The sequence below is a fragment of the Protopterus annectens genome, chromosome 10.part0 (genome assembly GCF_019279795.1).
Source record: "Protopterus annectens isolate FY-2018-M chromosome 10.part0, PAN1.0, whole genome shotgun sequence".
NCBI classification, from domain to species: domain Eukaryota; kingdom Metazoa; phylum Chordata; order Ceratodontiformes; family Protopteridae; genus Protopterus; species Protopterus annectens.
The window spans coordinates 1,036,542,090-1,036,566,472 of NC_056744.1; the positions used below are offsets into that span (position 1 = coordinate 1,036,542,090).

Below are 24,383 nucleotides of genomic sequence, written 5' to 3' on the forward strand. Positions count from 1 at the left end.
AGAGGACTACTATATATGATGACATAGAGGAGTATGTGCACCTGGCTGCATCATACATGTGTACATCATCGAGGGGGCAATGGATGCCCACACCCTAACAGCCTGTTGGTCTCATTTCAAACCCCCCCTCCTCAGACCAGGGCCACTCATGTTTAAGGACGAGACATTAATTATTCCCATGTTAGGGAATTAATTAGCATTCTCATCACCCATCTAACTGAGATGCAGACCATGTGGGCATTTTTTCTATATGGCCCTAAACAAACCTCTTGGTGGTTGATAGGGACACATGTCATTCTGAGGGTCTCCTGTATCCTTCAAAGGTGTGTGTGTGTGTGTGTGTGTGTGTGTGTGTGTGTGTGTGTGTGTGTATGTGTGTGTGTGTGTGTGTGTGTGTGTGTGTGTGTGAGATCCATCTACATGCAGCTTGAGGTCTACTGTTATTAGCTTGGAATATCAAGTCCACTTTCTACAGTCTGCGCAATGTTAGTCATGTCAGTAAGCTTCCAATTGGTGTTGCAAATTGAAACATCTACCGGAAACACCAGTTCATCCCCCAAGGATGGGAGAGCCAGCATCAGCCATTCCCTTCCTCCCTCGCTCTCTCGCTCCCTCCCTCCCTCATCTGGCTTCTTTACCACCTGAGCTCCTACACAGAGTTTAGATTTGTAGGTTGTAGTCAGAATTGTATACATCTCTTCCACAGAGTTGAGCTACTAAATGAAACAATGAATAATTGCTTGCTACTAACAACCTAATCTTTTTAATATTCGAAGTAACTCTTAGACAAGCAAATATTAATTAGCACAAGAAACATGTAGAGCAGGTCTTGTGAATTCATGAAATGTTATGATGTAGAACTTTAATATGTTGGTGCAGTTTTTTACTGCACCTGATTAAATTCAAGTCATGGATTTCTCTATAAATGAGTACCCCAAAGACATAGTCATACACGTATGTTTGAAATGAATTATATTTTGTTCTTAATTTTTACGGTTTAGTTAGAAGCAGAAAAGGTAATATTACTGTCAAGTCTCTTCTAATGTTGCTTTAGTGAGTAACTGCTCTGTACAGATTAGAATATCACAAAGATCTCTCAAATGTCCCTATTTTGAAAAAACATTCCTGTTTTCAGGCTTGGTTTTCCCCTTCACACAATTTTCTGAACCCCCCCATCACATGTGATTTTTGAAGTTGTCTTATGCATAGAAAACTGCATTAAGTGATTAATATATTACTGGCAACAATAACTTAAAGAAATAATTCCAACTTCTTACATTTCCCTTTTTCTGAAGCAAAAATAAATAATCTTGTACGGTAAAATTTTATCTAGTTCAATAAAGTCTACAGATTTTACATTGTCTCTTTGATTGTTTGTGTCTTTCGGCTTTTCCCGGTTAGGGGTTGCCACAAAGGAACTCCGATCCCCTAATGATTAGCAGTGGATTTTTACAGTGCTAAGTTGCCAGCCCAATGCCCAACCTTCAAAGAAGGCACACCCATTCATGCACGCACCTACCTGCATGTCTTTAACGTCCCTCGACTGCAGGGAGGACATGCAGACTCCACACAGAAGGCGCTCCAGCTGAGAATCGAAGGGGAGAACCACTTGATGTGAGGCGACAACGCTAACCACTGCACCACCACGGCATACACACTGTCTCTTTGATAATGTGCTTCTATTTTCCTATCTTTGTCACTCTCTCTTTTTTAGATGTATTTCTGATTAGTATTCATTTTTGTCACTCTGTTTTTTAGATGTATTTCTGATTAGTATTCCACATTCCTATTGGAAGCAGGAAGTTTTATGTATTATTCAGTATTCAGACTTTATGCTAATTAGATGTTCAGATTTTTTGCTTCATGTACCTGCTTTTCAAGGGACTTATTTCTATTTTAAATATCTAAAAACCAAACAAACGGTCCAGGCAGCAGCAGGTATCAGTCAATACAAATGTTTAATTTAAAAGTTCACCACAAATGCTTTCACCCTGACAGTTGGTTGTCAGGGTGAAAGCGTTGCCTGGACTGTTTGTTTGGTTTTTAGTTTATTTTTCGGTCCTGCATCTGTTATTACTTTATTTTAAATATCTGCAGGTTGAGATGCATGATATCACACATTGAGAGATGGCACTGCTAGAGCAATGCTCATTTAATACCTTCTCCACACATTTATCAACTAGTGATTTTCTTAATCTTTCACAGAGCAGCATATGGAGAGATGCTGGAAGAGGATAACAATCTAACACAAACATAACAGCATTGCTTAAATGAGCTGACAAAAGCTTTTTCTGATACAAACCCTTCTTTTCAAATGTCCTGTAAGTTATGGACTAAGATATATATTACAAAACCAGGTTTTAAGTGCCTGTACACAGTCAAAACCTTTTTTTTGTATTAATTTGTTAACTTGGCAAACCTGCTAGGCATAATCTTCTTTTCAGGGATGACCTGAGAGTTTTATCTGGTTGAATGACTTTGTCATATTTACACAGTTAGCAAAAGTAGGTTGAAAAACTCGAACCATGGACTATAGGACTGCTTGTTAACAGCTCATGGCCTTAACCTTCTATGATAAACTGCCAGGCTTAAGGTCTCAATTGAAGATGAGATCCAATTAGGAACCTCTTATATTTCACTTTTGAGACACAAAGCTATCATTATCATACAGATGTATGTTTATTGGAAGTAACTGTTAGTCCCCATTATATATGAAATTGTTATTTTTCAAATACATTAAATTTCTTGTGTACTTGTTGTTTGTTTCTGATTCTCATAGAGAAATCTGCTAATGCAAAGAGATGCTAAAAGATAGTAACCGTCAAGATGGTGTCATAGTACACTTAACATTTCAGTATTTAACATGAAATTACCTCAATGTTACACAGACATTCTTCCAGCTTGGCAACCACTTCAGAAAATACTGGTCTTTCCTGTAAAATGAACAGAGGAAATGACATTACTTTATTACTAGTGGTCCAGTAAAATAAGCCCGTCCACATAAACAGTAGTACGAGTTACACTATATATTATCTATCAGATGCAAGGCTTCTAATAATTAGATGATAATTACCTTATCTTTGCTGAGCTAGGCACGAGAAGTGAGGCATCTATGGAAAGAAGCACTACGACTTGGAACAGAAGTGGCCAATCTGAAACCTGTTTACAAGTGAAGTAGCACAAAGGAAAATGTGGTGCCACTGTTGTTAGTGAATACCCTTAACTACTGGGATGTCCATAGGATTTATTGTGTGCATTCCACTATAGGAATAATCCTTTTAAATGAAAAGGGAAATAAATCCATGTATTACTGATATTGTTAGTCATGGTTATCATTATTATTATTTTTATTGCTACATCTATTATTGTTTTTGATGCCAGTAAGGATTGCTTGCATGATGCCTGTGTTACTATGGCTTGATTGCATTTATTAATTCTGCCTTCATATATAGCTGCGTATTATTTAATCTTGCTGTTTTCCTACCATATCATATGATGCCATGTAATAAAAATACTGAAAATACAGAGCATGAAGCCATACCGTTTTAAAGATCTGTCCTGGCTTCAACAAAAGGCATGCAGTTAAGGTATATTTTCCTAGTAAAGAGGTGTCTGGAATGTTCAGAAACAAAGAAGCAACATGAGCCTGAAACACATCTGCTAGAACATCTGCAGCTAGACTATGCCTAGCAACTAAACTGAATGTTTGCCTTCATCACAGACCAAAAGATGCCATCGACTCATGAAACTCTGAGCTAATACATGAAGCTATATACCATTCTGGGTTTTGGATATTAAGGTGTCAAGAGTTCAGAAAGGAGTGCGAAACTTACAGGATGTGAAAAATTGATCTCTGCAATTCCCTCCTATTTATGGATGTGTTGTTAATCAAACAGACAATGTATTGTGGTAAGATAAACAGCTCAGACAAAGACCGGATTTCATCAACTGCAGAGAGAGAAAAAAGAAAATTACAAAACCCTCTTTGTCCTGAAAAAAATATATATTGCAGGGGATCTGAGCTCCGTTTGTCATTGTAAGTCATTTTGAATTTTTTTTTTCCGTCAGACATTGAAGCAGTCAGTCAGAGCTTAGCTCTCAACCTCTTAGAACTCTGGGCAAAGCCAAAAATAAAGTGAAGACAATAGCTCAAAAATTGGGACTAATTTTAAATATTGCTCTAATAAACTTAGTATGTTTTTAGAATAAAAGGTTTGTTTTTGTATTGATTTTTCTGAAGGATATGAAGTCTGAAACTCAAATGTCTGTCATTATTTAGTGAACTCAATCCTCATTGATTTTCTAGAAAGCCACAATTATTATGAAGAACAGACCAACAATATGAGGCAAAAATCTGATTATTCTGCAAAAATCTGGGCACTTGAATGATATGAACCAGAGACTTTCAGTGATTAAAGTCAGACTTCTGCTTTTCATATATTCAGCTTCATATTCCAGTCATACTTGGAAGGCTGTTTGCTGCCAGCTGACAAACACAAACACACTAAAAAGGCCCCGCTGAAGGAGTGACATAGCTTTCTACACTCTGGAAAAGAAACCAAAGACTGTGATATTGCATCCTGCTAACTCTGGGACCAGCAAATCCAAAAAAAGGTACAGTCATTTTCAGTGAGGGAAAGTGTAGTGTGCCAGACTCCCTGCTACTGAATTACACTTAAGTCCATAAGTGGAGCCAAGATCAACTGCAAGGAATCATCATCAGTTCTGGATCTCCCAAAGACAGAGTGGAGAGAGAATGCAGAACTATTCCACAGTCCCCTCAGAGGATCCAAAGACTTTAAGACTGGACATTGACTAATTGGCATACTGCATGCCTTACCATACTGCCAGGAACTACTGTAAGTAATTTGATGTTTTTTCTGACTTTCATGCTGTACAGCAGGTTCATTTTTATCAATTAATGCCCAGTATTAAGTAAATCATTTACTCCTTATGTGCTAATAATGCCTATTTTTATACAAAACTCAGCTTCGTGCATAGGTGTTTTCATTTTGGCTTGGCTGTAATCTAGAACAGCAGGTTTTAGAAATGGGAACAAATACGTGTTGAGCCAGCTTATTCTCAACCACAGACAAATGCATTGGTTACAATATAAAGTATTACATTCCAGCCTAATTACTCTCACATAGCCTAATACTTCTCTCTTCCATGCTCCCTTCTACCCTAATGATCCTCTGCTTCCATCCTCATAGACATTTCCTATCTTCCTTACTGCCTTGATGATCAGCCCCTGCACCTCCCTACCTTATGTCCTTTCTATGTATTACTGCCCTTTCTGTTCACACACAAAGCATTGCTTCAGCTCAAAGTTTAGTGTGTTTTCACTTTTTATCGCTCCTCCACCACTGCAAGTGTCCTTGTATTGCACTACCTCTGCTTCTTGACGACTGTTGCAGTCTGAGGCCCTGCTCACTGACGCATGTTTTTTGTCTCTTACTGCTGAGATTTCTGTTGCTGGAACATTGTTTGCCAGTTTATTGACAGGAGGACCCCTCTACCATATAATCTCAGGAATAATACATTTTCATGTTCTGGGATCCTTTCCATCTCAGACACTGACTGAAAGCATGGTATGTATCCTCTGTCAGCAATGTAGCTTCTGTCTTTAGCAAAGAAAAATACATCCCAGCCAAACAATTTAAAATGTTCTGCTATTAGCATGCTTTCATTATTTACATGAGCATATCGTGACACACTGCTCATGCTTTTAAAATAACTGTGCATTTGTTGACAGTGGAAAATACTCCCTATACATTTAATTTTACAAAGCAGAACATTCAGCTACCTATTTTTATAGCTATACGCAGGTGTCGCATAGTCTCCTCACAGCAAGAGGTTCTCTGGTTCCATTCTTGGGTAGGGTGCATTCTGTGCAGAGTCTGCATGTCCTCCCTGCATTTGTGTGGGTTTCCTCCCACATTTCAAAGATATGCGACTGTAGCGTTTCTCCCCATGCATCTGCTGAAAATGGGCTTTGTCCCAGTCAGACTTTCCCGTTAAATAAATAATAAACTTAATTTTGAGCTGTCAAAAAAGGCCTTTTATTCTGTGAGTTCAGAATGTTTCAAAATCAGTTTGTTTACCAGACGTTGGCAAATTGCTGAAGTTAAATGCTTCATGGCAAATATTCTATAATTGAGAATCCATACCTTTAGGCTATAGAAAGGTATGCTATAATGCTTTGCAATATAGTACGAGACAATGTTGAAAACGTCAATAGTTAAGAGACATAGCAAAACTTTTGAGAGGCACTCTGGGAGTGCATAAATTATTTATGATATAATCTTCTGCAGCTATTGTTTTTTATATTTATCAAAGTAAAGATAATTTCAAAAATTATGACATTTTAGATGTACTTTCATAAAAAATGTGTCTTGTCCATCTTAAAATCATAAAAAATGTATCTTATACTTACTAAAATGCTTTTTGACAGAAAATCTTTCCTTCAGTGATACTTCATTATTATAATTTCATGACAATAAAAACTGAAGCACTTTGTTGTAGAGATGTATGAAATTACAGTTAGAACAGAGAAAACAGGCATTTTGTAATAACACTACTAGTAAATACTTTCACTATAAAGTGGTGCATAATGCGTGACTACAGTCACTATTTTACTTAATCATATGAAAATTGTATCATTTTCTCTTCTGCATTTAATGCACTTCACCCTCAAAGTTACTTAAAAATATGCAGGATGCTGTGATCCTTATTACAATGGCAAGAAGTATTAGTGACAGCATTCAGAAACACATCACTTCTATACCTCCTGTCACAAAATTTCCCAACCAAAACCACAATTTCCTTCAGCTGTACATATATTGCAGGGCTGGGAGGGATAGTGGGGCTACAGCCATTCCCAATGGACATTGTACATCATCATTACATATACATGGGATTCCTGAACATTGCACCCATGATCACAACCAAGCTAGTGTGAGCCCAAAGCTTAATATACATATATATACACATGACCAGGCCAGTGTGCACAATAAAAAGCTTGTCATTACAGCTGCAGAACAGACCTGTGGCTAAATCACAGAGGGTCAACATGCAGCCATTGAGGTATGAGCAGCTGCAGAAAACAGTGATGTTGCATGAGCACCTCTAGTAGTCGATGCAGGTACACACTCACAGGTTTAGAATGTTGATCTCCTGTATAGCACAAAACACACACACACACACACACACACACACACACACACACACACACACACACACACACACACACACACACATACACACACACACACACACACACACACACACACACACACACACACACACACACACATATATATATATATATATATATATATATATATATATATATACACACACACACACATATATATATATATATATATATATATATTTATACATACACACACACACACACACACACATATATATATATATATATATATATATATATATATATATATATATATATAAAACACACACGCATATATATATATATATATATATATATATATTATACACACACACACACACACACACACACACACACACACACACACACACACACACATATATATATATTTAGAGAGAGAGAGAGAGAGCGAGCGAGAGGGAAATATGCAATAGAAGAGAAAGCACCACTGATGGCTGAGGGTGGAACAGAGGTTATACTAGAGCAACAGAATCAAGAGAGATAGATAGAAAAAGGTGTGAGGGGAGGTGTGAAACAAAACAATTACTGGAAAAGCAAATCAAACAAAGTGTTATGACAATATGTGTATGTTGATGAATATACGTATGTTGAAGATGTAACCAAACACCTAATTGACAAATAGAAATAAAGCATAGAAAGAATGGATAAAGAACAAAACAACTCTCAGCCCATGAAACTTCAGGTTCCTTCAGAATCAGGTGAAAAATCAAGAAATAAAAGACAAAAAAGACTTCTATAATAGGCTTCACTCAATCAACAAAATAACCTTAAGAAATTCTGGTCAACCATTATCTCTATACTTAACCAAGAAACCAAGAGTAAAACCATCCCATCCCATCCCCAGATAAATATCCTATTCAAACTGCCACTATCTTTAATAACTATTTTATTGATAGCATTGCTAATTTATACTCTATAAAATTCTAATCCACATAGCCAAACAAATCAAGATTTCCCAAATAATATCAATATAACTTTCATTCACTTGGATTTTCTCCTAACTCACCTCTAACTTCTCATTCAACAACTACCACTTCTCAGTCTCACTTCTGTTCTCCAAAACTATTTCTAAAACCAGTCTCTATTACTCTTATCAAAAAGTATTACATAAATTGAAGCCAGGCTCATCCTCGGCAGGCAGCGTCTCCCCCAAAAAACATCAAACTTAACATATGATGCCATAGCCTATCCAGTCACATTTTCATCAATCAGTCCATCAGCAAGTCATAAGTTCCTACATTATAGAAACAGTTATACATCATTCCATTACATAAAGGAAGTAACTGTATCAAGATTACCAACTTCTGACCTATTGCTATCTTATTGCCTCTGTTTGAAATACTACAGAAATACATGTATCAGCAACTCATTAAGTACCTTCTGCAAAATGATCTGTTCACTTCTATTCAGTATGGCTTTAGACCAGCTAATAGCATGACAACAGCTCTGTTATCATTCATAGACACTGTAAGTAAAGCTAGTGGCACTGGTAATTTTGCCTCTTCTTTATTTACTGATATCCAAAGCCTTTGGTACTGTCTCCCACTCAAAACTTCTATATCATTTGTCCAACACTGGTCTCTTCTTTCTGTGCAATCAATTGTTTTTTCCAGCTTTCTAACAAATAGGCAACAATCTGTAAAATGGCTAGGTTTACTATCATCTTTCCTTTGAACCACCACTCGTGTTCCTCAAGGCTCTGTACTTGGACCATTATTTTTCAACACCTTTATAAACAACCTTCATAACTCAACTCACAAAAGCTCTTTAATTCAATATGCAGATGATTCCACTATTTACTCCTCACAGAACCTTCCCCATTTACAACCAATAACACAAGTCACCCTCTTATCTCTGGAAACATAGTTAAATGATGCTCTGTCATTACTCAACCCCCCCCCCCCCAAAAAAAAAAAAAAAAAAACTTCAATTTGCACCCAAAACTTGTCATAAAACATAAATCTGACTTTAAAATCTAGTTCTTCAGTAATATAGAAATAGAAGTTATCCAATTCACCAAACTCCTTGGAGTAATAATTTGATGATAATCTAAAAATTTGATCTCTGCATTCAAGACATTATAAAAAACACAGCAAAAATTAGGCATGCTGTATAGGCATAAATACTATCTAAATAAACAGATAGAATATAAACAGATTGAATACATACTACCCAATATCATCCTCTTACCTTCCCATCTTTATGGAGCAACTATTCTCACCAATCTCCGAATCTCACTCAAATATAGACTCAAATCTTTTTACAACAAAATAGCAAAATTTGCTGCGGATTCCACACACTGTCCCCATCATTGTATTCCTCTACTTTTCCTTAATTGACTTGAGCTTCCAATCTACAGTTTATTATTGATCACAATCTAGTTTACAAATCCACTGTCAGCCCTGCCTTACTTCCTCTTTTCCAATCTTACAATACCACTAGATCATTACAATCTGAAGACAAACAGTGTCTTAAGTTGCACAAACTCAATAATTCAATGGCAAAAGTCTTTGCTCATTTTCACTAGCAAAAGCCTGGAACAGCTGTCCTACTAATTTTGGACTAATCTCTAATCATCTTGCCTTTAAGCATGCATTTAAAGAATATCTAAGCATAAAATGGATCAGCTCATGTTCCAAAGCATGATCGTAATATTTATTTTTTATTTTTCTTTCTCAACTCAAATCTTTCATTATTTTTCTATGTTATGTGTACATACATGGAACTTTTATTGTATCTGTAACTACTGCTATATATAAACGTTAAGCAACTGGAGCTTTCTTCCCTTGGTCTCTGCTGAAAATGGGTACCCCAGACCCAGTTGGACTTTCCCAGTAAACAAACGTCAATAAAGAAATAAAACAAATGTGAAACCTAGGCAAAAGAGGTTGAACAAGGTAAATAACATGACGCATTAGTCCTGATGACATCAGAGTGTGAGCAGATGATCTGTAGTATACTATTAATGTCATTGAAAAGAGGAAAAAATGGTTCCCCTGAGGAGAGTCGCTCTATAAGTTCAGCCCATATGCCAGTATGTCCACAACTGCCTGGCAAGGGAAGCCACTGCTGCAGTCAGAGTAAAATGGGTCATAAAATGCACATATAGGAGAAATGCAGTACATGTGTAGGCTGATGGCAACAAAAGAAAGAAAGGATTTAAGGGAAATGAAACCATGACTTTCTTACTAAATGCTTTCAGAACACTGCTTTAGCAAGGGCAGCCACTGCAGCAGTCATAGCAGGAGGGGTGATAATAACATACATATCAAGGAAATGTAGCTCATATGCATACTAATGGCAGCAAGTGAAAGATAGCCCTCGAGGGAATTAAACCTATCACATTCCCACTGAATGCTGCCCTAACAGTATATTACCAAGGGAAGCAACTCCAGCACTCAGTATAAAATGGGTTATAAAACACACATATCACAGAGGCGTACAGAATGCAAACCAAACAGTTGTAAAACAACATACAACCTGCATGGGATTTGAAGACCCCAACCAGTGCAATGACACAGTAATAATGATTGCATTAGTATGAGCCATCAAAGGAGTTTGAATAACAGCAGTAGCTTTTCTTTATTTTCTATGGGTATGTGCAGTGAGGCTTAGCTGATTTACATGACTGATTAGTGCAGTACAAGAACTTTTCTTCATTTCTGTTATAGGACATGGAGTGCCATTTCTCTGTGATCATATATGGCGATCTACTTTGCTCTCTGGCAACTGTTCCTCAGTGTACGACCACAGAAGGTTGATTTTAATTATATGCCCAATCTTGGCATGCGTGTGCTGTGTCAGTCTATTTTTGGACCATATAGGCTGGAAATGGGAGCATACAAAAATTATGAAAAACGGAAGCAAGCAGAGAGTACAACACAAGGTGAGCAAATATTTAATGAGCAGAAGGGTGGTGGAACAGGAGCCCATTTCTCTCAACTTCCTAGCTCAGCAATGTCAGTCAAATCCAGAAATAAATTAGTCTAGAAAGTGAGTCAACTGAGCCATGGACATTATCACATACACCTAGGATGTTTATCTTATTTAATGTTGAAGTGGTAAATCATTAGCATATGATACTAATTTGTTTGCAGATTGATAAAAGTAGATCTCAAAGGATTTCAGCCCCTGCCTGTTTAGCTGTCACTCTGCAAGCAAGTTCATTCTCAAGTGAAATCAGGAAAGAACTTATACTGAAGTGGTCAGGGAAATAATGGATCTGTATGGAAGACTAAAAATATAACATTGGAACACAATGGACCAAGCACTCATAGGAACATTTTTTGAAAAGCACATTACAGAGGTATTTAAAATAGTTAGAGGTGCAGAGAAAGGTCTCTTGGGGATGCACACTTAGAAATCCAAAAATATTTAATGAATGACACCAGTCCACATAAAAACCACAAATAACACACTGAACACTAAATGCTTAACTTAATTCAGCATGTTTTTTCATCTCGTTTGCACTGAGACTTCCTCAAAAAAGTGAATGCCCTATTAACAATCCCTCCTTTTATACCATTAATTTCATTAACTAATAAACATAACTTCCCTTAAGTAATTATTTATTCTAATTTCTTAAATGCAGTATATACAACAATATGAACTTTAGTTTCACAATTACACCATCATAGGTTCATAGGTTCATAGGTTCATAGGTTCATACTAGGCTATCTGCCCTAGGGCATTTATAAGCCTAGCCAGAGTGTGTATGGCTTTCGCCACCCATTTTAAATTAATTTTGCTATGCCCTTTTTCGAGGTTAGTATACTGTGCCTCTGTCTAACAGTGACACAGAAGTGATACCCGGGGTAAACCTACAATCTCCCATCCACTCATCAAGATTCCTCTTGAAGAGAGTCAATGAGGGACTCTGCCTAACCTGGACTGGGATTTTATTCCAGAGTGAAGGGAGCCTCTGGGTTATGAATCTGTCCCTCCAGCATGTCCTATTTATTTCAGTGCTGAGGTTTAAGTCCCTCGAGCACATAGCTCGATGGGATTTGGATTTTATGAGTTGCAGCATGTCCATTAATTCCGGGTTGGACATGGCTTTATACGTCAGGCACAGATCGCCTCTGAGCAGGTGGTATGCCACTGAGTAGAGCTGGAGTTTCTTTAACCGGGCAGCATACGGCATCTGTTTGAGCCCCTTGATCCTCTTGGTGAGGTACTTTTGGGGTCTTTCCAGTTGCTGCAGGTGTCTGGTAAGGTACATCCCAAAAGGGGCATTGTACTCAATTATGGGCCTGATGAGGGATGAGTAAAGAGGCACGATGACCTCCCCTGATCTAGATGTGAATCCCTTCATGATTAGGTGGGCTATATAAAATGTTTTTCTAACCACTTTGGCCACGTGGTTGTCAAATGAGAGATTGCTATGAACTTGGGTCCCCAGGTCCCTAATTACTTCTTCTGTACTTAATGGATTACCACCTATGTGGTAATTTGTGGGCACTTTGTTTTTGCCAAAGGGGATGACTATACACTTTTTGGCATTTAGCTTGAGGCCATGGCTCTGGCACCAGTTGTTTGTTTCTATGAGGCCCTTTTGGAGGATGCTTGTGTCGGCTGGAGAGTCTATTATGGCGCCCAGTTGGCAGTCATCTGCGAACTTGGTCAGCCACAGTCCTTCCATGTTGGCCTGTACCTCCGAGAAATATATACCTAACAAGAGAGGTCCCAGGACTGAGCCTTGTGGGACGCCACTTGTAACTGGTTTGGAGTCTGACATGGCTCCAGCTATTCTAACATGTGGGTTCTGTCCTTGAGCCAGTTTGCAACCCATCTACTGACATAGGGGTTTATATTTAAGCTGGTGAGCTTATCTATAATGCCCGAGTGGGGTATTGTATCGAAGGCTTTTGTGAGGTCCAGGTAGGCTGTGTGGACCACCTTCCCCTTGTCAATGGCCTTGGTGACTGTTTCAAAGAAATCGACCAGGTTTAAGAGGCAGGATCTGCCCTTAACAAAGCTGAACTGGGTAGGATCCAGTGTCTGTAGGTCCCCAATATCTTTATTTATAAGGTCCATGATGATCCTTTCCATAGCTTTGCAGACCAAGCTAGTGAGACTTATGGGGCGATAGTTTCCAGTATCCGTTGAGGCACCACCTTTGTGGAGAGGAACCACTGTTGCTGTACGCCACTCTTTGGGTACATATCCTGTAGTAAGGTTGAGATTGAACAGTAGTTTTAGGGTTGGGTTTAGCTCTTCTTGGAGTTCATGTAGGACGCAGCCCGGGACACCGTCTGGTCCCATTGATGCTGTGTTTCTTGCTTTGGAGAGGGCAGCTCTTACCTGAGCATCTGAGATGTCAGGGGGGCAGCACTCTGCTGGGATAGATATTAGCCCTTTTGGTGGGGGGGGGAGTTTGCGCTGAACCTGTCAGCTAGGATGTTGGCAATGTCTGTGGGTTCGGTGTATTTTTTGTCATTTTGGACTAATTCTGAGCATATCTGGGAATTCCCACCCAGGTTCCTAACATAACTAAAGAAATTACTTATTTGTTGCTTGAAGTTCTCCCTATGGTTACCTAGCTCTGATTTCTCCCTGCGTAATATTTGTGCGAATAATAATTTACTGACTGATTTCTGATTCTCTCGGACCTCCTTAAAGGGGGATACTCTAAAGGGTTGTCCAACCTCAAATGGACTTCTTCTCTGTGATTTCTACTCTCATGCTCATAATTTCTATCAATAGTCACTCTTTCTATTGATCTATCCCTTGTATCTTCTAATCTATTCCCCCTCGCTTGTACAAAATAAGACTTGGGCTTGAGATAGCTTCTGCCCTCTTTGTACTTCTCCACATCTCTAGCAAACTTTTTACTCTTCCTTCTAACTAGATAGTTAATTTTACTATCTATTTTATTTTTAATTTCAAAATATTTGCTTCTTTCTTCTTCTACATAATGCATTAAATCTTTAGTAATCCTTTCATTAACTTTAACCATTTGTTCATAAACATTTTTCCCTATCCCTTTTGTTGTTTTTAATTATAGCCTCCATTATGGCAAACCAACATTTATCGAAAATACTAAGTAACTCCATATGAAACACAGTACCTTCTTTAACATTTTTAGGGTACCTGTACACTCTTAAACCCTTCGGTACTATTTTAGCTTGCAGGCACTCTTTCAAATACCAATTATCACACTGCAAAGATTTATATTTAAACATTAAGTCATATACTACATTAATATTATCTTGATACGTTCTGGCTTCACTACTCTCATTGATTTGCTCAATGAAAGAATATTTATTATTATGCAGCCAGTTCGACCATTCTCTTTTAGTAGTATCATTATTGTGTACATTATCATCCTTGTTGTCCGAATTAACAGAGTCGCATGTTTTAGATTTATTATTAGTATTATTAAAGTCACCTTTTTCCTTTGGCAGTCATTTGTCCTTTGGTCTAACTCCTTCCTTAGTATATTTGGATTGAATGTTAGTAGAGCTTCCCTCCTCCGGTGAACGAAACACTTTGGGTAATAAATCTGTTTTCCTTCTACAAGATATTGACTCACCTCATGGATCTAACTACTTCTGGTTCACAGCTAAGCTTGTTGTGAAGGTTGTCCTGGTTGCCAGGCAGCCAGAACAAACTCTGCTGACTCTTCGCATTGTTGGAATTTTGTGAAAGCATGTGCACAAGTTGGGTTAATTCACGCATTAATGTATTAATGTCTTTTCTCATCAGCAAAATCGCTATATTCGTTTGGTTGAGCTCTGTATCGGGAATATCTGCCACCTCTTGATTTTCCATAAAAATAAACTAATGAATTCAACCAGGGAAAACAGTGCTGAGAGCACTTCAGTGCCAACTTCTTAAAACAGCGTAATTCAACACAGTTAGAGGTGCAGAGAAAGGACTCCAAGGGATACAAACTTAGAAATCAAAAAATATTTAATGAATGACACCAATCCACATGAAAACCAAAAATAACACACTGAACACTAAATGCTTAACTTAATTCAGTGCATTTTTTCATCTGAGACTTCCTCAGAAAAGTGAATGCCCTAATATCAATCCCTCCTTTTATACCATTAATTTCACTGGCTAATAAACGTAACTTCCCTTAAGTAATTATTTATTCTAATTTCTTAAATATGGTATATACAGGCATATGAACTTTTGTATAATGTACTGGATCCCTATCATATGATAGAAACCACATTTGACTGAAATGCATTTGACTGAAACCATAAGACTGAAATTTCAAAAGACTGAAAAGTTACTTGACTGAAACCCTTAAGACTGAAACCATAATAGTGAATTTCAGCATACTAAATTGTAAACTGTACTATATAAAACCAGACTAGGTAGGTAGGCTATGCCCCCCACACCCCCACAACTATATATACTAACTCCAGGATTACACTACAGTGGGGAAAAGGGCATATACCTTTCACGTACCTTACAGTAGTCTACATGCTGCCACTACTATGCTCTTTTCCCCACTATAGTGTGATCCTGGAGTTAATATATATAGTTAGGGGGGTGTGGGGGCACATCCCCCCACATTTGGGGTGTGGGGGCATAGCCCCTCACCTAGTCTGGTTTTATATGGTCCACTTTAAAATTTAGAATGTTGAAATTGAGTATTGTGGGCTTCAGTCTTATGGGTTTCAGTGAAGTGACTTTTAAGTTTTTTTAATTTTTTTTAATTTTAGTCTTATGATCTCAGTCAAATGAGTTTCAGTCAAATGAAGTTTCTATCATATGACAGGGATCCAATACACTATGTTTAAAAATAATAAAAATACATAAAAAATATTCCTAGTCAATTATAGTATCAACTTTAATTTGTGTGGGTTTTAATAAGGGATATGTAAAGAATTCAAAAGAAGTTTTAATGTGAACAAATAGTTAAAAGCTATAATATCTCACACTCTGCTGCCATCTGCTGATCTGTAGTGCTCTCAACACTGTTTTCCCTGGTTGGATTACATTACAGAGGTATGTTAGAACAGTGCTGATGACTGAAAAATGCATGTTGTAACACAAGAGGATTAAAACCCTCCACTTAGTGTAGACAATGCACACCTCACTTTATGAGTACAAGGAGCCAAGGAAGCTGTTACAGTGAAACTACGCACTTCACCTTATTTCAGTACTGCTTGGTGATGCATACCAATGCCATCTCAGTTGTAAGACAGGTGCCAAGATCTTAGCACATTCAAAGGATTTTTCTCCATCTTTGTCATTAAATGAAAGTTGTCTTTTCTATGTTGTTATATATTACTACTGATGTTGATCTCTGACAACTGGCATTCAATCTATTACAACAGAAAGGTGATTTTTATTTTTTTTTAGCCCTTTGTGGACATGCGTCTGGTGTGCTAAAGGTTTGAAAAGGTTAGGGGCAGAGATGAAGAGGGCATCAAGCAGTGGTGAGAATGAAAGGTGGGAGATAAGGATGGACTGGGATGGAGGTGGGTGGAGGAGAAAGAAAAACATCAGTTAATATGAACCCATACCTTTCAAATTGATGTGATGCATAACAGTGCATTGGCAAAAGGATCCAGTGCCAATGATGCAGTCAAACTAAACAATGTAATAAAACACACATATTAGGGACATGCAGCACTTTGGCAAACTGACAGCAAGAACAAAAAAGTACAGTTGTGTAAGCTGAACTTACCAGAGCAGTAGATGTTTGAATGATTACTGCTGTAGGGGCCTTAGCTATATGGGTAATATCCTGCCAAGGATATAACAGTCAGCCAGGTTACAGAGCTTCAGAGCACCTGCCACACACCCAACTATTAAGCAGCTCCAGATGAGCCAACTAAAATACAAGTTTGAGCATGAAGCCCTTCAGATCTTTCCTGCCAGCTAAGAGAGTGAGGATGATTTCCGAAAAGCCCAACCTTTGTCATATGAAGCCCTTTCCTTGTACCAATTCCCATTTTTCTTAACCAATAATTGTTGGGCTTTCCACCTTTTTTACCACGGCTCACTTTTGGGCTGTGCATGCGCCGTAGCACTGTAGAAAAATACCCTGTTAATTCATTAATAGGGGGTGAATAACGTTACTTTCTGAAAAAAGTAAGGAAGTGCTCCTCTTCCTGACTGTCAGCTGATTGGTAAGGGAATAAACTCACACAGTTTAGTAAGAAAAGGGATCCCAAAGGCAATTATTCTGAAACCCCAGAAACAGGACTGACTTCAGATCTCCCCATTCTCAGTGTCTGCACATTGACAGATACGCCTCCCAGCATTACAAATCTTAACACGCTGACCATTACAAATCAGCTGATGGTTGGAAAGAGGAGTTCTTACTTTTTCACAAAATAACGTCAGTCATTCACACACTATTTATGAATTTACAGGGGATATTTCTACAGCTGTCTGTATAAGCGGCAGTGACTTGGCCGCAAATCAGTAACAGTCTGATAACAAATCCAGAATGAAAAGCACAAAACCATCCGAAATTAAGCGGTGTTGTGTTGTGAGGAAACATCAGTAAAACGGTGGCAACCACGCCAAAACTCAAAGCAGAACCGAGGAATCAAGTCACCACTGATGAGTTGCCAGAAGATGAATACTAGTGTGAGGAAGAACACAAAGTTAAACTCCAGAAAAAATAAGCAGCAGGGACTTCACATCAAGTGGACATTTTGCTTGTTGCCCTGATAATGGAAAAGTACCCTAGAATCAACCCTTTCCAAAGCCCATACATGAAGCCAAAGTCCTGGTAGCATAGCTCTCAAATGTCCAGATTTTTGCAGAATGCCCAGATTTCTGGCTCTTATTTATTGGTCTGTTCCTCATAAAATCTGTGTTCTTCTTGCAAATCAGTGAGGACTGAGTGCACCAAATAAAATCAGACATTTGAGTAAATGCATGGTAAAACAAAACCTTTTATTTTTGGGTCTTTGTCCCCCCATTATTTTTGGCTTTGCCCAGATTTTTTGTGCTAACAGGTTGAGAGGTATGCCTGGTAGAGTGGGGCTTTACCCTACCTGGAGTAGATTTGTCATGGGGAGTATAACAAAAGGTAATAGCCTTAAAACAACCATTTGGAAAGAGTATGTTTTGACACAGGTTTTCCCTTCTTCTTACCTTCACAAGAAATGAACAATTGATCTGAAGATGTAAAAGACTTAATTATGTCAAGACTGTATGTAAACTATCTGTAGACATCCCAGGTATAGAGTATCCTTTCTCCTTCACTTTTAGGCTCAGGAAACAAAATGGGGAGATGGATAGTTTGGTTTCAAGTAAACTCTGATACAAATTTAGGCATAAAATAAATATTAGTTCTCAAAGAAACCCTGCCCTATGGAAAATGAGGCAGGATTGGCTCATCATAAGAGCTTGCAACTCAGATACCCTTAAATCAGAAGTCAGAGCAATCAATAAAACTGTTTTCTGTGTTAGAAACCTCAAGTCGGCCAGAGTAGCTGGTTCAAATGCTTCTCTAACACAAAATTAAGATCCCAAGGAGGAGCCACTAGTTTACTTGGCAGCCTCTTATGCAAACCCATTTCAAGAACATTTTTTGACATGGGACTCCCTTGAAAGAAGAGGATCCATGGGTTGATGTGAAATGGCTCATAAATGAATCTTGATAGAGGAATTGGTGTCCCACTCCCCCTTCACTTTTATCTGTCTTGAAAATTTTCCCAAAGCAAAGTCTGAAATGTCTGTGGTTACTGACTGCTTTGGTGGGAGAATGGAAGAGCTGGATTTAAGGATATCTGTTGTTTCCATCAAAAATGTTCTCTTCTGACAAACCCTGGTATTGGGATCTGATAATATAAAGGGTGTTGATGCTGGGATTAAAGATTTTTCAGATACCACTATATCTTTCTCATGTGGAGTCTTTCTAGAGGTATCATGAGAATCATAGATGCCATAAAACTCAAAATCCTAAGGTAACCCCTCACGGTAGCCAAACAGAGTGGAAAACCTTAGAAAGATATCTAAATAAAGATATTGTTTTTCTTGTAGAAGAAAAGCTTTTTGAACTTAGGTGCCTAGTTAATATCTGAGGAACACAATCCTGTGTGAGGGAGTCAAGAAAGACTTTTAAATGTTCTCTTGGAATCTCGAGCTTGTGCAAGAGATCTCTCTCCCAAGAAAGAGATCCCTGATATTTTGAAAAAGACTCTGCAAAGATAAGCAGGTCATACAAATATGGAAAAATGTGGATATCCTGTAGCATGCAATGAGTTATAATTGGAGCTAGACACTCTTAACACTCTTGGTGCAGTGGATAGTCCAAAGGGTAAGGCAGAGAACAGATAATGTGATCCAGACATATCGACTCAACACAAAGTCGAACTGCATATGGTTGAGACCATATTATTATGGGGAAAAGGGTAAATTTCCCAATCCCCACTGTTCTTGAGATCTCCATACAAATACTTTGAAAAGTTGATCATATGGTCTCGACCTTGTGAAGTTTGACTTTCTCTTGAGTTGATCTTCTGATCCAGACATAAAAAATCTTAAGAAACACCTGAAGTCTGGATGAATAAGGATAATATGATAAGCATATTTTAAGTCTAGTGTTACCAGGAAGCTTGAAAGAGGAAGAAGAGGAAGCAGGTTGTGAAGTGACATCATTTTGAATCTGGGAACTATCACAAACAAGGTTAGGGAAAAAAGATCCAGATCTGATCTCTATAAAGATTTTCTTTCTTTGGCAATTGAAGCTTTGACAATTACAGCATTCTTAAATAAAAACCCTTCTCCACCTGGGAAGGAGGAACTGGTTCTAACACTCATTGGGACAGAATGTGATGAAGAATAGGTGGAAACAAAAATTCTGATCTGCAGGATGAGGAATGACCTCCTGAAAAGGAGGAATTTTCTCCCACTGCCATCTGTAACTCTGATGAATTATTATTAGAACCCATTTGTCTGAAATGATGTGTTGTCAAAGAGAAAAATGGAGAGTCAGACTTTCTGGAAGAAAAACAGGGCCAGGGTGGGGGGGGCGGGCACAAGGTTTTTTGAACAGTCATTCAGGCTTGCTAGGGTGTTGTTGGTTTTTGGCGGCTGAGGCTTCTTTTTGGAACCTCCTTGCCACTTCTTAAATTTCTGTTTACCTGAATTCTTTTGACACTGTTTATTTTGTTTATTTACTTATTTATTTTATGCCAAAATTTGATGAGGAGAAAATCCCTTGGGCAATTTGAAACAAGAGGGCTAAAACATCTTAGAGATTTCCTGGATCAGCTTGCCCCTTTCATCACACTTTTTGATTACGTCTGCAGAACAGAGGCCAAAAACTAAATCTCTATCCAAGGGAGAGTTTAAAATTTCATTTTTTACATCATCTGGGAGATTGTGAGAATGCAGCCAAGCAAATCTCCTTAAAACAGCATCAGTGGCCATAGCCCTGAGTCATACACACACTGCAAACAATGACTAATGACTTGTGCAATAGAAGAAACAAAATTATTTAAAGCTGAACTTTCTTCATAAGAAGAAACTGCAGATAAAACATAATATAGCAGAACAAACTTTAACATATGAGCCTGACAATTTAAAATTCTGAAAATTAAAGTTGCAGAAATATATACTTTTCCCATACCTATCAATAATTTTCCCAACTTTATTAAAAAGTAGGATTGCAATTACCTTAGTGCTTAGCAGCAGAGTCAACTAAGGCTATAGCTGCTGGGTTAGGTTTGGGAAATAGTGTATAAAATTTTAAGACTGAGGAGCTTTAAACATCTTATCTGCCTTTTAGGAACAATTGACTGACTATCAGGAAAATTACAGGCAGTAGGACACACATCCTCTAAACCAGACAACTCAGGAGGTATGGCAGTAGTTTCTGGAAAATCCTTCTGTAACAACTAGTATTTGGTGAGGGACTGAAACCTCAGTGTTCTCCCACTGAAAGCACTCGGACACTCCACCAATAGTCTCAGAGAAAGAGAAAGGGAAACCTCCACAGGGAGAATCAGAAACTAAGCTCTGCTTTGAGTCTGAATCAGAAACCCTGTACAAAACCCTGTATCTGTCCCTGCATCTTCTTATTCAGACTCAGAATCTTGAATCTCTTCAGGAAAAGAGGAATTCCTCTTTCCTTCACCAGAAATGGGTCTATATCATATTATTGAAAACTCATTTCATTGAAGCTTAATTCATTGACACATTCACTGAAAGCTCACTTCACTGAAAACCCAATTTACTGAAAGCTCACTTCACTGAAAACCCATTTCACTGAAACTCATTTCGTTGAAAGGTATATATGGCCTATTCCCCACTGTTGTGCGATCCTGGAGTTAGTATATAAAGTAAGGGGGGTTGTGGGGGGCATAGACCCCCACATTCGGGGGGTGTGGTGGGCAAAGCCCCCCACATAAATTGGTTATATGTTGTCTTCTGGAAGAATTTATTCATTATACTTGTAAGTATCCATCTATATGCTTTAAAATATTTACAATATGTGGGGGGCTACAACCCCACACCCCTCCTTACTTTATATACTAACTCCAGGATCGCACAACAGTGGGGAAAAAAGGTCATATATACCTTTCAATGAAATGAATTTCAGTGAAATGAGTTTTCAGTGAAGTGAGCTTTCAGTGAATTGGGTTTTCAGTGAAGTCAGCTTTCAGTGAATATGTGTCAATGAATTAAGCTTCAATGAAATGAGTTTTCAATGAAATGATATAGACCCCCAGAAACTACTCTACAAGAAGGATCAGTCACCCAAATTAAACCCTAATCCAGTCACAGTAAACTACTAAAATTTGAGCAGGAGTAGATATATGCTTGGTTTTCTGTTTCATTTTGACAGGAAAATTGGGGTCAACTGAGTTACTAATGGTAGCGATTGTTTTCCCAGGTATGGACACAGCATTCTGACACAACAGGGAAACCTCTGTTCTATCTCACAAGACTGAGAAAAGTGGTTTGCCTTTGCCAAGTGAGGGGACTCCCAACAGCCACAGAGGACGTGGCTAACCCCAGGTCCATAGTGGCTGTAAGTTTTACAACAGAGGGATCCAGGATAGAGGATGAGTTGTCTGAGATACAAATGGTGATAGCAGAGTCAAACACCTGCTGTTGTGGCAAAGTCTGTTTGCTTAACTTTTTGTTTTTGTGACTGGAAGAAGTAGCAACCATGGGACTGACAATATGTTCCCTGGTCAAGCTGAAAATGGTGCCTCTTTCCTGGGGGAAGACAAGCAACATATGCCAGTAAAATTACCAATGCAGAAAAGTTCCTTTTTACTTTTTTGACAGGAAAAAAAAAACAGAAAAAAGCATTTTTAAACGGTATGTCAGCCACACAGTGGAAAAGTAAACACAATTTCTCCAGAGGAAAACATATTATCAGTTAGTTTAGCCTACTTTTAAACTGAAAAAAAATGAGTACTCTGTTTAAAATTACATTACAGTCTCAAGACACTCCATTAAAACACTACACTCCTAGTTTTAGAATAGCTTTCCCGATAAAGAAAGTAATAAACCATCAGCAAATATAACAAAATGGAAGTTTTCCTCACCCAAAGGGAACTTATCTGCTTAGCAAAGGAAAGCACAAGCCGACCATCAATCCTTAAAAGCCTCAGAGAAGTGTATTCTTCACAGGTAGAAAAGATCAGAAGGGCTTCATGCCCAAACTTGTCTTTTAGCCAGCTCAGCTCAAGCTGCTTGACAGTTTCAGTGTGTGGAAGGCACCCTGAAGCTTTGGATCTGGCCGGCCATACAAAACATTTAAATCATTAGACGCATGGCCTTTGCAGTCAAATTCTCCATAGCAGAGCCTTATCAAGTGCAGGACTAAAGATGTCAGATTGTAAGGGGCAATAAAGGTACATATCAGGGATATGGAGCACATCTGCAGAATGAAGTCAATCAGTGTGCAACACCGTCTACCCCTTATAGGAGACAAATACCCCACCCACTGCACTGAAATAGTACAAATCATTTCATGAGCAGAGTCATCCATCACAAAGGTTAGAATACAGCCATTTGCTTGATTATATTGTAAATTTGCCTGCTGACTTGCAGCCATGGTTAGCTCATTTGCCTGATTCATGGCAAGACCATAGGGCATTTCAAGGATTTTTCATAATTTTTGCCATAGGGTGAGAGATGCCATTTCTTTGCTGCTATATATGATGATCTGCAGTATTCTCTGCTAACTGTTGCACAATGTCTGATCACATAAAGATTATTATTGTTCATTTATTGCTCTTTGTGGCTATATGTGTATTGCATCTTTTTATTTATTGATCAGGTTGAAGGCTGGAAATGGGAATGTAGAACAGAGATGAAAACAGAAAGCACAAGTAGGTAGAATACAAGGTGAGCTAAAAAGTAATTAGCTAGGTGGAGGTGGGTTATGAATATATCTCACTACTTCTTAGCTCAGCAGTGTCTCAGTACATACATTTTGTTTGACAATTCCAAACTGCCATGACAGAATGTACACACTGATGACTGGAATGGTTTCATTTTAGGGGAAAGGAACAACTGAAACCAAAACAAGACAATTGCACATGTATGGATTTGAAACCATCCCTCTGTCACTGGCATTCTACAAAACAGAGCGTAAGCCAGTTATGCTACAGAATCACACATAGCGAAAGTGTAGGTAAAATGCATATCGGGGTAATGGAACATAGGATAGCAAGAAATGTGACACAAATGTGAACAGATATGAATGCATGCCAGTGTCCCTTACGTGTCCTATACCAGAGCATTAGTCAGGTATGCAGTGAAGTACTCAGGGAAAATGCATAAAAATAAAATACAATGGAGGAGACTGGAATACAGTCATATAATGAGAATGTGCTACTGTAAAACAACGTTCCACTCTGTAGATTAGAACCCTGCTTTTAATGCTCTGACAAAGGACTCATTACATAATGAACATGCTGAGGCACAGAAGCCTTCTTTTTGTTTTTTTGCATGACCTATGGAAAGATTGCTTGCCCATGTCAAGTTTTATTATTACTTTTTACAATAGGACAGAAGCTATAATTTTTTGTGGTTATAGATGATCATCAATGTTGGTCTCTGCCAACTGTTACACAATCTATGATCACATAAGGTTCATTTTGAATTATGAATCCTTTGTGGGCATATGTGTGGTGTTTTCATTTTAATTTGACCATATTTTAGGTTGGAAATGGGTATAGCACAGAGATGAAAAGTGGAAGCAATCAGAGGGTGGAAC

At 38.2% G+C, this 24,383-nt stretch overlaps 1 protein-coding gene across 2 annotated transcripts in view; it reads right to left on the reverse strand.

Annotated features, from left to right (window-relative positions):
• Positions 1-24,383, reverse strand: part of LOC122813471 (serine/threonine-protein kinase TNNI3K) — a 2,121,983-nt gene that overhangs the window by 406,141 nt on the left and 1,691,459 nt on the right. Inside the window, exon 22 of one of the 2 annotated variants that reach the window (XM_044085805.1) lies at positions 2,874-2,933. The exons of the other annotated variant lie outside the window; for it this stretch is intronic. Coding sequence (XP_043941740.1) covers positions 2,874-2,933 — 60 coding nt within the window. The remainder of the gene's footprint in view (positions 1-2,873; positions 2,934-24,383) is intronic. 2 annotated transcript variants of the gene reach the window in all.